The 16,864-nt window shown below is 35.4% G+C and overlaps 1 protein-coding gene across 3 annotated transcripts in view; it reads left to right on the top strand.

Moving 5' to 3' along the window:
• The first annotated feature begins 249 nt into the window (after window positions 1–249).
• Window positions 250–16,864, top strand: part of LOC126979058 (dipeptidase 1-like) — a 52,890-nt gene continuing 36,275 nt past the window's right edge. Inside the window, exons 1-2 of one of the 3 annotated variants that reach the window (XM_050828246.1) lie at window positions 250–337; window positions 14,301–14,348. In XM_050828246.1, the coding sequence (XP_050684203.1) occupies window positions 301–337; window positions 14,301–14,348 (85 nt within the window). In that variant the 5' untranslated portion in view covers window positions 250–300. Of the gene's footprint in view, window positions 338–12,579; window positions 12,613–14,297; window positions 14,349–16,864 lie in introns of those variants that run through there. The other 2 variants (XM_050828245.1, XM_050828247.1) reach the window with 2 other exon arrangements.

Below are 16,864 nucleotides of genomic sequence, written 5' to 3'. Positions count from 1 at the left end.
GGGATCTTGTTGTAAAAGCATATACATCGCCCCACAAAAGACTTACTAACTCGACTTAACAAGACGGGGAAATATAGTATTATAATCAATATAGATTGTTGTTGCTGATTCATTAGTGTGTATAAAATTTCGACGAAAAAGCTCAGCAATCGCTAATCTAACGCGCACCATCCCTTTTTGTTGAGCCAGAAACTCCCGGCCTACAGAATGCTACAGTTGGTATTTTTCAGTACGCATTATTCAGTCACAGTAACCGCAAGCCAGTGAACGGTCGCCACCGGTACGTAATACACGTTCGTGATGCCGTCAATTCTACAGCTTCGTAAACACCAACCCGGTATGTGAACCATTTAACTATATATTAGTTACGAAGGCATCACTAAAAATTATATCATGTGTCGCATTTATTTTTTACATGTGTTAATTAGCTATCAAATTTTTATCTGTCATTTCCTTAGGTGTTCTTAATGTTTACGTTTTACTCTCGTTGCGTGCCCTTCAGCTTAATACTTGACACAATAGGGTGTATCTCATTATGTATTTATTCTGGTTTGATTTGTGTAAAACAATTTTTGCAATACAATTTCTAAGTAAATTTGCGGATTTTATTTTTAAATTACTTTAGATTATATCATTACTAGCTGACCCGACAGACGTTTTTCTGTAGATAATAATAAAAAAAATACTGTTTTATAGGAATTTGTCAATAATATTTCAAAACATCAAGAATTATTTCGTAAAAATGCTCCCTGTTGTTATAATGAAATTGTTTCACAGCGGAACTGTCAAACCGTGCGTCACTTAATTCTCTCACAGAAAATATGTCCATACAAAACAAATGTTGAAATTAAAAATAATTATGGGTCCCAAATCGAAATAAAAACTATCCTATCTCTCAAGTTGGACTAAACTGCACTCCATGAAGTCCCATTAAAATCCGTTCATTAGTTTAGGAGTCCATCGCGGACAAACAACGTGTCACATAATTTATATATATTAGATAGATACACTTAGATTTTCCATGAATTCAAATAAGTTTTCTATTGTCTTAACACTTAAAATCATTTCGTTATTTTAAGTAATTTCCCTAGTTACCGTAGTACAGTTCAGATAGTTACCGAGATATAGAAATGATTTTCTTCTAAAGAAGTCAAAACTATAGTTTGATATCTATTAACTAAGATAGGTTACATATTATACGCCTTTATACTCTTCTTCGAATTATTTTAAGAGTTAAAGAGTTGAAATTTTCACTAATACAGAACTAGCGAGCTTATTACTGTATAGCTGATCAACAGGTCAACACTACCTCATTAGTTAGCTTAAATAAATTAGTTACTTTTCGTTTGTTTTTTTTCGGTTGTTTTACGTTCATGGTTTTGTAAAACAATGTACCCAGACCAAAACATGATAGTTTTATAAATTCAAATATTTTTATTCAAAATAGGATGTGACATCACTTATTGAAAGTCAAAAAAACTACCACCCATTCCAAAACGAATGCCTCAGGCCTGAGAAGAACGGGCGCAACAAACTCAGCGGGGGTTTTTTTTTCATCAAAAAATATATTTTCGAAGTAACATTGTACAATTAAACTTATTATTTAATAGCCTAAGGGCGGTCGCTCCATTCCCAATTTATGGTATCATTAAGAAAGCTATTTATGTTATAGTAACCTTTACCACACAAACGTTTTTTAACAATTCTTTTGAATAACGTAATACTTTTGTTTTGAACATGTTTCTGGGGTCCTGTTGTAAAAGCATATACATCACCCCACAAAAGACTCTCTAACTCGACTTAGCCGAGTAGTAGGTATTATAAGCTTATGTCTGTTCCTGGTGTTAACATTATGCTTATGACAGTTTCTGGCAAATTCACATCTGAGCACAATACCTTTTAGCTACTCAGGAGTAAGAACACATTATGTTTATTTTTAATCATTTATGCAATGTTAAAACTTACACGTTAAATAACACATTTAAACAAACCTTGCTAGTTTCATCCAGATATTTTATCTGATAAAGGTAACTTAACGAGTAATAATTGAGATTCACCCCCGGTTTCCGAAAGGCTAGTCAACGGAATAATTAACTCATCAACTGTCGAATTTCATGTTAAATATTAATTGGGTTGATGAAAGATCGACCAATGCATTAAAAAATATGCTTAATTTATATGAAGGAAAGGCGTAATTTATCCTGATTCTTAGCTGTAATTTACGACATTTGCATAGATTTGCGTTATATCTTATATCTTTACACGAGCAATTCTTATATACATATACTAGCTGACCCAGCAAACGTTGTATTGCTGATATTAAAATCGCGATACAAAAGTAATTGTTGATCGTAGATGGGTGAAAATTTGAAGTTCTATCTATTTTTTTAATGCTAACTCATAATCAAACAAATTTAAAAAAAATGACAAAAAAATTCGTGTGGACCACGTTTAACATTTAGGGGGATGAAAAATAGACGTTGTCCGATTCTCAGACCTACCCAATATGCACTCAAAATTTCATGAGAATCGGTCAAGCCGTTTCGGAGTAGTTCAAAGTTTAACACCATGACACGAGAATTTTATATATTAGAGATATATGTATAATCTGAATCTCGGAAACGGCTCCAACGATTTTTATAAAATTTAGTATACAGGGGATTTCGGGGGCGATAAATTGATCTAGCTAGGTTTCAATTAAAAAAAAATTGTTTTATCCGTGTTTTAATGAGAAACAGCTACAATAACATTAGAATACAAAGGTAAATTTAGACACTATATACAAGACTATAATAGCTCAAGTGGGACATTGGGTGATCCGGAAAGCGGAAGACCCCGGTCCGAATCCAGATGTCCTAATAGTTTTTTTTTGTTCAAGTTTTGTATATTCTTAAAAATCCGAGCAAGTCTCGGTCGTACGGATATTGATGATAATATAAGCATTGCAGTTACGGTAAGCAGGAATTTAGCGGAGTTTCTTGCAATTGTATATATATATATATACAATTGCAAGTATATAGTCCGGGCATCTAGTTATATATATATATAACTAGATGCCCGGACAGACTCGTTCTGTCAAAAGTTAATAGTAAAAATTTAATAAATATAACGTAGGTATTTCCGAGGGATCCCGTTATTTATGTCTCAACATGCATTTTATATCTGTAATATCTTCGAAAATATTTATTTAAATAACATGCTGTATGGCCATATTGTTTTACTAGCTGACCCGGCAAACGTTGTTTCGCCATATAAAGTTTAATTCACGCGATAGTTTTATAAGTAATAAAATATTGCCTATATTATAGCCTGTACATCTTTTGTTCTATTGTCAATAGTTTTTGCAGCGCACGCAAAAATAGGCTTTCGATTTTACACCTTGTGTTAAAAAATAATTTTATTACGGGTCCCTAATTTTGAAAAAAAAAACATAGCCTATAGCCTTCCTCGATAAATGGACTACCCAACACTGAAAGAATCATTCAAATCGGACCAGTAGTACCAGAGATTAGCGCGTTCAAACAAACAAACAAACAAACACTGCAGCTTTATAATATTAGTATAGATTTTAAGTGCACATTGTATTTAAGGTACTCATTTGGATATGAATTAAGGCGTGAGTGTTGCATAAAATCGCTTCGTAAATAAGCCGTTATTTCTCGTAAAAAGTAAAGGATATAAAATGGTTATTGTGGGTATCCCTAGATGTATATCATCGCAGTCTTTTTTCTAGATCTTTTTAATGTGTACAATACTGTAGTACATTATTTTGATTTATCTTGTAGGGTTCAGCCAGCATTTGCAATGTAAGCGCAAAAAATGGGCCCGTTTAACATCACATTAGAAAGCTCTAAAATAATCAGTGTTTCTATAATATATTATGCATGTATTATATACAGGGTATCGTAGATAGGGTATTTTACTGAAAGAAGATACACAGGGTGTTCTAAATTTATGGGACATGAAGGGAAAGTACCTTAAATATCGTAGATAGGGTATTTTACTAAAAGAAGACTTTATGTTATTTTTAAAATTTAGTAATTCTGCATTCAAAGATTTTCTAAAAATTACTTGCCTCGTCTGGGACTCGAACCGACTTAAATGTAAAAAAAAACACCCCTACTTTTATGAAGCCAATCGAAAGAATGGCCAAAAACTAATAACTCTTCTTAAAGAACATAGTATTTTAAAAGAAAGGAGCAACGTAAAATGTTTGAGTAAAATTTCAAGAAAGTTATTTATTGCCGACTTCGACGTTCGAAAAGTAGAGATATTATCATTCCATAGATAGCATTGATTATTCGTAAATAAGTACCCACTTCATAATTAAAATACTTTATAGCATAGTTTTTTTTAGTTTAAAAGCGATACGAGAATGTGGGCGAGTTACAAACAGAATTGAGCCATATCATATAAAATGATAAGAAAATCAAAAGGCAACGGACTCATTAAAAGATTGGCGATTTACGTTAAACAGGAGGGATCACATTTTGAGCATTTAATTAATTAATTTAAAAAAAAAATACCAACTTAATTGACTACTTTCTCATATCTACATATCATAAAAGAAGGTGTGTTTTTTTTACATTTAAGTCGGTTCGATTCCCAGCCGAGGCAAGTAATTTTTAGAAAATATTTGAATGCAGAATTACTCACTTTTAAAAATAACATAAAGTCTTCTTTTAGTAAAATACCCTATCTACGATATTTAAGGTACTTTCCCTTCATGTCCCATAAATTTAGAACACCCTGTATATATTATAATGATATAATATCATACCATAGGGACAGACAGCGGGAAGCGACTTTGTTTTAAAAAATAAAAAAGTTTATGAGGTTTTTATGACGAAGAGCCGCCCATTACAATGCAGTGCCGCTCAGGATTCTTGAAAAACCCAAAAATTCTGAGTTACACTATAATTGCGCTCGTCACTTTGAGGCATAAGATGTTAAGTCTCATTTGCTCAGTAATTTCTCTAGCTACGGCGCCCTTCAAACTGAAACACAGTAATGCTTACACATTACTGCTTCACATGGCAGAAACAGGCGTCGTACTTAATAACTTCTTTCAATGACAGCCCTGTGCTTCCCCGAGACGTAAAAAGAATAGGGAAGTTGTAAGAGGCGACTGAAGTCTTTTCTATTGGAGAGAAAGCTGCCATATAATAAGGTCAGATTGAGCAGGACTCGTTGGCCACGCGGCTACCAGTGTTGCCTGACACATCCCGATAGTAACACATTGCCTGCTCAGATATGTAGTACTTATTGGCACTACTAGTCAGCAGAGTGTGAAACAATGCGTTGTCTATCCGTGTCTATCAAGACCCCTTACCTCGGGAACGCGTAGAGGTATCGAGTTGAAATTAAAACAATATACTCAAGTCTTTAGTCTCTTGAAGCTGTTAAAAAATCAAACTCCTATGATAACTTGACACTATGATACCAGTGGGAGGCTCCTTTGCACAGGATGCCGGCTAGATTATGGGTACCACAACGGCGCCTATTTCTGCCGTGAATCAGCATTGTATGATGTAATTTATGTGTTTCCTTCTGAAGGGCACCGTAGTGAAATTACTGGGGAAATGAGACTTGACATCTTATGTGTCAAGGTGATGAGCGCAGTTGTAGTGCCGCTCAGAATTATTGGGTTTTTCAATAATCTTAAGCGGCACTGCATTCTTATGGGCAGGTCGTATCAATTACCATCATCTGAACTTCCTGCTCGTCTCATTCCTTATTTTAATAAAAAAAAACTTTAAAGAAAGATACGGTCGTTTATGCCGCAAAAAAGCGTACTTCGACACTCTCAAGAGAATGAATATTTATAGGGTATTTTCCGTTGACCTACACTATGAAATCCAGCAAGTAATACATTTGTAATTAGATTCAATTATTATATGTTTTACGATTTATGACGAAGTATAGAAAAAAGCTTTTATAAGTGTAGGTAGGTAATAATATGTACGGAACCCTCGATAGGCGAGTCCGACTTGCACTTCTCCAGATATTTTTCATCGTATCTCTTGGATTGATCGAGATCAATCAGTTAAAACAGCAGCTGACTACAAAAAATTAGTAAATTTTAATTTAAAGTTTTATTGAAAATAAAGATTAAATTGATATAGACATTTAACTAAAAGGTTAAAAAATAATTCGGTAGTTCCTAGGTACCAGTCATGACCCCATCCCCTCCATCAATCATCTGAATGATGCCCTGATCAGACAAAAAAATTCGTTGGACGCGCGTAGCCTGCGGAATATGTAAATAGCAGTTATTATGATACAGCGCTTGACTCAATAGAAATTTCACACAGTTTTTAGTTTTTAATTTTGTTTCCTTCTACTCATATTATTTGTCTAAATTTCATTAATATTACTGTTAAGTATTGACTGTCTCTGAACTGTACGACCTACTATGCCAGCTTTCAACTTGCCCTTTGATTTGATATCACCCACATTGAAACAAATATGGAAACTGGCATTTCCGGCGGCCATCTTATATTTTAAATTTATCATATCGTATTATAAGAGTATTTTATTAATGAGAATGCATAAGCATTTGCCACCCGTTAAAGTAGTAGTGAAAAAAGAAATTACCTACTACCTACACGGCCATATTATCACTGGACCTCGCTGGAACTTAAAGCCCCCTCCCGTTCCCCTTTCACCTCCTCGCTCTCGTCCTGTTGTGTCAGTACGGTTTAATCACTGTTAGGTACATGTCGTGATATTTTCGTGCTATCACTGCTTTATTTTTTAAAGTTTACATTTTTACGTTATGACCTTTATTGTTAATAGTTCTGTTCTTCTGTGTCGCTATAATAGTTCATTGATTTTTCATCATTATAATAATAATAATCAGCATCACAACACAACACTTTTACATCCTACTAATATTATAAATGTGAGAGTTTGTATGTCTGGATGTATGTTTGAACTTCTATAACGCAAAATCTACTGAATCGATTTTGATGAAACTTTACAATAATATAGCTTACACATCAGAATAACAAATAGCCTATAATTTATAAAACTATAGTGTGAATTATACAAAATATAAAAGAAGTGTGATTGTTACTAATGAATACACCTAGCGCCATCTCTTATCAACTAGCAAGCAAAAGATCAATACAATTTAATTTATATGGCAAAACAACGTTTGCCGGGTCAGCTAGTTACTCAATAATACTGACAAAATAAACCTTGTTCCTATATTAATAATAATATCATAGTTATGCTTGTTTTGCACACCGTAAAACCGGGTCTGCTGCGCCAATGTTTTAACAAAACATGTTAGCAAATCAGTTTGTCCGCTGCACCTGTTTTTGTTTATGTTTTCGTTTCATTTCAAAAATGAGTTCCGAAGAAGTGCATCCAGCTTTTTGCATTTATTTTTATGATCCACCAATGTATCTAACATCCCAAAGAACCGTTCTTTCTGTAATCAGTTGTATAAAAAACAATTCTTTATTCCACTCCATCACAAACAAACCAAATAATTATCGCTAGCTATGGATGATAAGTACGTACTTCATTCAGTGAACGCTAACAAATAGTTATGCGTTAATTGCCCTCCCCGCAGGCGAACGCGGGTGATTATATCCATTTCTCGCGGTAAACATGTTAAGATGTTTTATTTAACTGTTAAACCACGCCCCTAATCTGTCTACAAAACATGTTTTTGTGGTAACAAACACGAAACACGGCGCAGCAGACGCGGCTTAACAAAGCGACGATGTAACGTCATTGAACAGAGATAACGTAACCACTTTGTTTGCGGCCATATTGGATTTTAATCTATTCTACTAATCAAGAACTTTTATTTGATACCCACATTGAAGTGGTTTTGAAGACAAAAATGAACCTGGCATTTTTTGGCGGCCATGTTGATAGCCTGATTGATGGTTATAATAATGTTGATGGAACTGGGCAATAAAACATACCCCGGCCCATAAAGCAAATAAATCTTATAAGCACCCTTTTTGTTTCAATCACGACTCTTAACAACAACGGAAACACACCGCCAATATCCGATTTCCGTTCGAACAGAAAACTGTTCGGTAAAGTCTGTTTAATGTTCCACCATCGTGCTTGAGTTAGCTCCGGTGCTGATCATACCTGTACGCTCCTTTATCCTCCTATTCCCTAAAAAACGACAGTTACCTCAGAAAGATAACTGAAGCATGACAATGCATTATTTATCACATATTCAAGGAAGCTTGAAATGGTTAAATAATATGTTTACCGGCTTCATGTAGAATAATATGGAATATATAATAAAATATTATATTCCCAAGAGGAAAGAGATAACGACATCACTTCAATCGATTGTCGATTTACTCTCAAACACATTAACGTGACAACATGTGCCCTGCTATGTGAAACAGATTTTAGTTTTAAACTGTGTTGAAGACTGTTTACTATTAAAAAAATTATGACAGTGAGGCGAGCAGTACGTTCAGATGATGGTAATTGATATGCCCCACCCATTACAATGCAGTGCCGCTCGGGGTTCTTCGAAAACCCAAAAATTCTGAGCGGCACTACAATTCACTAGCTACCGTGCCGTAAACACAATAATGCTTACAGATTACTGCTTCACGGCGAAAAATGCTCCATTGTGGTACCGACAATCTATCGGCAACCTGTGCAAAGAAGCCTCCCTGGTAACCTTAGTCGCCTCTTACGACTCTGTCGGGCCTGGGACTTCCCTATTATTTTTATGCCCCAGACAGAGCGAAGATATTGAAATTTTATATTTTTTGAGTATATGCCAATTTTTTACATGTAAGTTAATACAGTTACTACAATAATACATAATTTAAGCATTTTTGGAGAGGACCATTGTATTCTGAATTATCAAGATGCACTATCGTAACGACAATTCACTATAAAAATCAAAGTGATCCACATATCACAGACAATTTGAAAGGAATATTTGTGGAATTTGGAACCTGATAGGTGAAAAGTAGAATTCTGTTATATAAACGGGTTTGTAGAAAAATTCCTTTTGAAAATCATAGATTTAAATTTGTATTGCGACTAAATTGTCCTTGTTGTAATATTGTCCCTTACGACTTTTATCAAATGATCTGGTAAAGATCGGTGGAATACGTTGGATGAGGGCAGCGCAGGATCGATCGTCGTGGAGATCTTTAAGGGAGGCCTTTGTCCAGTAGTGGTTGTCTTCCGGCTGATGATGACGATGATAAAAGATAAAGATAAAATGGTTAAGGTAGGTAGGTCCCTACCGTCGATAAATTTGAGTCTTTGAAGTTTGCCTAAGGTACCTCACATAACATTTTTTTTATGTAAATACGGGACGAGACGAGCAGGACGTTCAGCTGATGATAATTGATACGCCCTGCCCATTACAATGCAGTGCCATTCAGGATTCTTGAAAATCCCAAAAATTCTGAGCGGCACTACAAGTGCGCCTGTCACCTTGCGACATGAGATGTTAAGTCTCATTTGCCCAGTAATTTCATTAGCTACGACGGCCTTCAGACCGAAACACAATAATGTTTACACATTACTGCTTCACAGCAGAAATAGGCGCCGTTGTGGTACCCATAATCTAGCCGGCATCCTGTGCAAAGGAGCCTCCCACTGGTATTTTAACACATTTTAACACATGTGTAATTATAGCAAGTAAAGAACTTTTACTTGCAACAATATGTAACTATGAGAGACGCAAATCCATTTCATCTTTTTGCAAATGCATCCGAGTGCCCGCAAAATTAATCCTGTAAAAGATATTGTAGTTCCATTTAATGTTTTGCTCGTACTCGAGAGCTCCGGCGAGCGTGCTGCGTTAGACAGGAATTATGTTAGACAATAAAACATTTTATGAATTAAAAATCATATTTACTCTTGTGTAATAATTTACTTTTATATTTAATACTTTTTGCAATCGATATTACGATGCATCCTACTAATATTATAAATGTGAAAGTTTGTATGTCTGGATGTATGTTTGAACTTCTTTAACGCAAAATCTACTGAATAGATTTTGATGAAACTTTACAATAATGTAGCTTACACACCAGAATAACAAATAGGCTATAATTTATAAAATTATAGTGTGAATTATACAAAATATAAAAGAAGTGTGATTGTTACTAATGAATACAACTAGCGCCATCTCTTATCAACTAGCAAAGAGAAGATCAATACAATTTATATGGCAAAACAACGTTTGCCGGGTCAGCTAGTCACTTATACTCGTAACATTGATTTGGCAGTATGTAAATATATATTTCACAAAAATGATATGTTTGGGATCATATAACGATACCGTTGCTGGTGAAGCTGTTAGAAGTGATTGGAAAAACTTAGGGAAACTATATGCAAGGTTATGGAATTGAATAAAGAAATACAAGTAATCTAATATATAAAATTCTCATGTCGCGGTGTTTGTAGTTAAACTCCTTCGAAACGGCCTGACCGATTCTCATGAAATTTTGAGTGCATATTGGCTAGGTCTGAGAATCGGACAACATCTATTTTTCATCCTCCTAAATGTTAAGGGTGGTCCACGCCAATTTTTTTTTTATTAATTTTTTTGATATATTTTTTTTAAATTTGTTGATACTTTTGTACAGTTACTTTTGTATCGCGATTTCAATATCGGCATTGCAACGTTTGCTGGGTCAGCTAGTTATAACTGTAATAAATTAGTAATGATTCTAATATAGTAATCGCCTTTAAGGTAAATAGACATGTTAAATCAAGAAGGTATATTACAAATACCATACCCAGTGCTCTGTGAACGGCTGGATCACTTGGCGTTGCGTAGAGACGTCGCTTCATTGTGTGTCTTGTACCGCATTTATCACGGGGAGTGTTCCGAAGAGCTTTTTAACCTGATTCCTGCCGCCGAATTCCACCTTCGCACGACACGCCACAAGTTAGGATATCATCCTCACCATCTGGATGTGTGGCGGTGCTCCACAGTGCGGTTTTCAAGGAGCTTTCTTCCACGTACTACAAAGCTGTGGAATGAGCTTCCTTGTGCGGTGTTTCAGGGACGATACGACATGGGTACCTTCAAAAAAAGCGCGTACACCTTCCTTAAAGGCCGGCAACGCTCCTGTGATTCCTCTGGTGTTGCAAGAGATTGTGGGCGGCGGTGATCACTTAACAACAGGTGACCCGTACGCTCGTTTGTCCTCCTATTCCATAAAAAAAAATACAATTATAAGTTGAGCTTGTATTGCTTTCCGTTTATATGCTTTGTTGCATGTCATGTCTTTACTTAATAGTAAACTACTTTGGCTTGTGTTCTTTGGAAACTTGAGTAGTTTAGCGTACTTAATCTATTTGAGTTAAATATTTTGAGAAACGAAAGACTTATCTTTATCTACTGTCTTGTTATATGAAGTTTTATGTGTGCCTGGGGAATATTTAACTTGTTCTGCCTGCTTTCAAATGGTAGCATAATAGAATTCACAATATATCATTTTGGTCGCGGTGGGACAGGAAAATATAGAATGTATTAAATTGCTTTGCAAACCATCATCTCCACTTAATTTATTTACATATTTTGGCTTTTTATTTACTAACTAGCTGACCCGGCAACCGTTGTTTTGCCATATAAATTTAAAATTTAATTTTTAGAGTAAGACCGTCTTGGAAATAGCAACATTACTTTATTTTTCTAATATAAACGTAGCCTAAGTTACTCCTTATTACATCAGCTACCTGCCAGTAAAAGTCCTGTCAAAATAGGTCCAGCCATTTCAGAGATTAGCCGGAACAAACAGACAGACAGACAAACATTTTAAAAATTTCCTTTGGTGTATGTACCGTATATATATTATATTCATATACATGTAGTAAAAATCGGTTATTTCAATATAACAAACAGACACGCTAATTTTATTTATATGTATAGATACTTAGTAGAACTAGAAATTAGCCTCAGTCACTACACCTATCGCATGTAATAACCGTGTTTTGTTTTTTGTATGAAATGTCATAATAGTTAATCTAGATGGAGGGACGAGACGATCAGAACGTCCACCGGATGGTAATTGATACGTCCTGCCCATTAAAATAGATGCCGCTCTGGATTCTTGTAAAACCCAAATATTCTGAGCGGCACTACAACTGCGATCGTCACCTTGAGACATTAGATGTTAGTTCTTAGTTACATGGGGATAAAAAAAAATATTAATGTTCACAATGAAAAACTATTCAAGAGACTGTCCACAGTGATAAGGGATATGCACTGTATCATAGAAGAGCGCTGCCAACAGCGGAGAGCAGTTCGTATGTGTATTATTTGAAAAATATCCTAAAAGATAAAAAAAAATCCCAAAGTAACTATTCAACGCGGATGAAGTCGCGGGTAAAAGCTAGTAATATATCATTTATTGTTATATCCCTGCGAATCCAAATAAATACGAAAAGAAATAATAACACCTGATACAGTTTTGAATTCACTTTAGCCCATGTTTCGCATAAGCCATTGTTTTTGATTCCACAAAAGTATTGTTATGAGAACAGGCGACTGAATACGTACGTTGGAATAACAATTGGGTTTCCTTGCGTTTTAAAATCAGTTCACGTAATAAGCTGTAATGTAAGACAAGTGCTGGTTCGCTTCAGGTAATTGTTGGGTCTATGTTCTATAGAACTATACTTTTTATCTTCCAATACTCTGGACTGAATTTATAGTGTTCTATGTTAGATACTTTAATAACAATTTGAACGATACGAAATGATATAATAATTGCAGAACGTGCCTATTTAGCTGGTTCTGATTGGGTCCTAGTAACCCCGCGTCCAGAATTGAACTACTCTACGTAAAACATCTCTCTCTCAACTAACGTATAACTTGTAACGTATAACTCATACGTTACGCTCGTCGTCAAGTCCTGCCGCGTTATTTAGGCGAGAGTGCCAAGTTATTGAATGCCATTGTCAGTGCTTATGAATGGTTTCAACCTGTTGATTTGCTCCAGCGTTTAAGTGCTTCTAGTTGACATTGGTTCCTCAGGGTGGGACGAATGGCGCTCTTAGGCAGTCTACAAATAGGTTCCGGACCGTATTGGTGTACTTTAGCTCCAGCTCTTGCGAGCTCAGCGGGCATTTCATTGCCTATGATATAATATAATATTAATTAATTGGTATGTAAAAACACTAACCTCAATAATATTATATACGCTGAAAAGTGGCTTTGGTACAGTTCAGTGCAGCCCTGTTTCACTGCGACCAATGTGATATATTGTGATAGCCACTGTTAACTATAGCTCACTACTAAGATTGATTCTGTTCATGAATCTTATTATATCTTTTGCAGTGAGCTGTCGTATCTCAAGTGGTTAAAGAATTGGACTTACCAAAGAGATGCTAAGTTTATTAAAGGATCACATTCAGAGTGAATGTGTAACGGATTTCATTTGCACTATTACAGAATCTACACGCTCTGCAATCTCTTAGACCTGAGATTTTTTTGGGAGTTGTTTGTTTAAATTGCAGTGCCCAGTTAGTGTCTTGGTTAGAATGCGTAAGTAGGTACAGAGATACAGCTACTTTTTGTGCCAATTTAAAGTGTCATTCTCGTATGTTTTTAAATCCAAATAATGGATCAACTCCTTGGACGAATTAACCACTGGGCGTGTTCCTTTTCCCTCGAGCCACCTACTAAGCCTAATAGCTTCAGAAAAACATACAGGCAGATACATGAGTGATTTCATATTTTTTTATTCCAGACGATTGTTTTGAATGGGTACTCATTTAATCCAATGTTCATCCCTTTAGGTGTTCCTCAAAGATCACTTCTTGGACCACTCCTTTTTCTCATCTCTTAATTGTAACTGCATTCTTCACAATTTCATTTTGCCTTTGAGCAATAGGCACATTGCATCAGACCAACGCTATTCGCTTAAAATAGCAAATGAAATTATAGACTCCCCTTAATTGCTGTATAAATTTGCAACAAATCAAACTTTATTTAGAAGCCCCCAGCCTTCTAAATGTTCCCTTTGTTTTAAAAAATGGTGTTCTGGTATACGTGGTGCCTTTACAATCACATTTTTAGCATCGAGGGTATTCCCAAATTGAAGCAAAAATTTTCAAAAACATTTCATATTTCCTTATATAAAGAGAATATTTCGCTGCTCCGTTGAATTTATTTCTAAATCTACAACACATAGAGAAAACGGACTCTCGAACTTAGTTTAAATCTACATATGAATTTCTTTATTTCCTCCGTAACGTGTAAAGGAACTTTACAACATTATCTCCATATTGACCAAGACAACAATACTTAGTTTATAATTTATTGTTAGCAGATCGTCTTCAGCGAGAGGGGCCGAAGATTAATAAATTGAAACCAAAAAGTAAGTTAATTTTTATTCTTTATAGCAAATAATAAGCGGGTTTTTTTAATATTTGAAGTGGATCCTCTTTGGATCTTCTATCGCATTTATCACGTGGACTGCTCAGAGGAGTTTTTTTGATACCAGTGGCCGAAGTGTTTAAAAAATGTTAGTATTTGACGTAATGTTTGATAGATTTAGAACCGACCGCATCACGTTGACTTCTGGTATTACAGAACCGCGCGTTTTGCAAGAAATTTCATGCCACTCTGTGGCATCAATTACCGGCTGCTGCCTTCCCGAACGACTTAGCGACCTTCAATAAAAGAGCATAATCCAACCTTAAGGGTCGGCAATACATCTCTTGATCCCTAGTTTTACGCATCTTCATGGTCAGTTGCCACACCACTCCCCATAACGTGAGCCTCTTGCCCGTTGGGCCTCTCTTAAATAAAAATATTTATAAAGGCTTGCATCTACTGGAATTAGAAACTGGGATCTCTAGCTGAGTGGGCAGGGTTAATAGCCACTGGGCTATTGTATCGATTATTAGAACTATTTATGTGTATCGTTTATTTATGTCACTGATACCATAAACTACCACAGTACGGTCAAATCCCAGGAAAGAACTTATTCTTTAACCATAAACCACCTACAACCTGAGAGATAAACAAGACATACCAAAATTTACTTTCGGTGCGTCACATAAATGGTTGGCTCAGTTAGTAATAGCGCTCGGGTAAGATCCGCAAGGCGCGGGTTCGAGACCCGCATCGTTCATAAATATTGGTTAAAAATTTAATTTTATTGTTCAAATTGACTTTATGTAATACATAAAAGGACAAATCTGTATGTATCTGATATATGTAATTGAATTAACGTACAGTTCTTAACCGGAATAAAATAAATACAGCTAGAAAAAAGAACAGATACACGAATGTGAGCATCCAGTAATAAATCCAATTTCAATAGTGAACAAAAATAACAATGGACTGGAATTTCAGTTTACGTTTTATGATACAAAGGCATGTAATTGGTAAATAATATATTTCTATGAACGTTCTATTGTAACTTTTGTATGAATATATGATAGCAACCTGTAGCTTTATTTTTATTCTCTCTTGTGTTCGTTTACGGCCGTTTCCAATATTCTATCTACAGATAGAGATAAATTACTACCTTCTACTGTCAGTAAGTATCTTATCGCCTTTTATTGGGACGCGTGAATTGCAATTTCCATACAAACTTCTATCGCTGATAAGCTATACGTCGTTCAATTGACAGACAGCGTGAACGGATAAGGTGAGTTACCGTCTATAAGTTTATTGGGACATAAAAGTCAACGATAGTTACGATTTTTATCTCAAGTAGGAGATAGACTGAATATTGGGAACGGCCGTTAGTGACTTTTAGTAGGGCAAAATTTACACGTTAACTACGACACAATAAAACGGTGTTAGCTATTAAGGTTGCTTTAAAAAAAATCATGTCTAATGAAGTCTCTCTCACACAAAATTATACAACTTGATTTTTTAAAGTTATTTACTATGAAAGAATAAAAAAATGTTATAAAATAACATAAATTATTTTTTTGTATATGAGAGGAGAGAACGGGTGAGTAGCTCACGAAATAGGAAGTGGTAAAGCTACTGCCCATGGACATTCGGAAAACCACAAGTCAAAAGAGCTTTTAGGATGTATAGCTTGAATGTCTCTAACGGCCGTTGCCAATATTCAGTCTATCTCTTACTTGAGATAAAAATCGTAACTATCGTTGACCATTCTATCCCAATAAACTTATCGACAGTAACTTACCTTATCCGTACACGCTGTCTGTCAATGGGACGACGTATAGCTTACCAGCGATAGAAGTTTGTATTGAAATTGCAATTCACGCGTCCCAATATAAGGCGATAAGAATGACTTATCGGAAATCTTGGGAGAGATTCAGATTATTGACAGCTAATTACTGACAGTGGAAGGTAGTAATTTATCTCTATCTTTAGATAGTATTCGGGAACGGACGTAAATCGTATTGGTTCAAGAAAATTGCAGCCGGTATTTGATTCCTCAAATTGCTGTGCAAGGGAAAATGGTTCTCGCATAATGCATTGTTTTAAATGGCATTTTAAAATATCATCAAGATACGGGTGGTAATTTTCATTATTAGCATATTGTCCGGTGGTGTCCGCTGCTGTTTATACCAGCAGCTGAATTCCTGAACTCCATTGAGCACTCCTCGTGATATATCCGATAGAAATACGCAACGCCAATTAATGAAACCGATCGGAGATGAGTAGGAGAGCCGAAATGGATGGTAAAGAATCGGTGCCAATTTCCAAGCAGTCCGTAGCACTATCGGGGCCGCTCGATTTATGAATGGCCAAGATGCAAAGCGCCTTAAGCATTGCGCTATGCCGAAGTTTTACCTCCAGTATGTTTGTTCATCTTTTATCTAAATATTAATTATATTACTGAGATAGAAATCTCTTATTATGTTTTATATAAATTGTTCTGTATATTTTAAATTGGACGTG

The sequence above is a fragment of the Leptidea sinapis genome, chromosome Z (genome assembly GCF_905404315.1).
Source record: "Leptidea sinapis chromosome Z, ilLepSina1.1, whole genome shotgun sequence".
NCBI classification, from domain to species: Eukaryota; Metazoa; Arthropoda; class Insecta; order Lepidoptera; family Pieridae; genus Leptidea; species Leptidea sinapis.
Note: the sequence above shows the minus strand (reverse complement) of the source record. Positions and strands in the feature narration are given on the sequence as shown.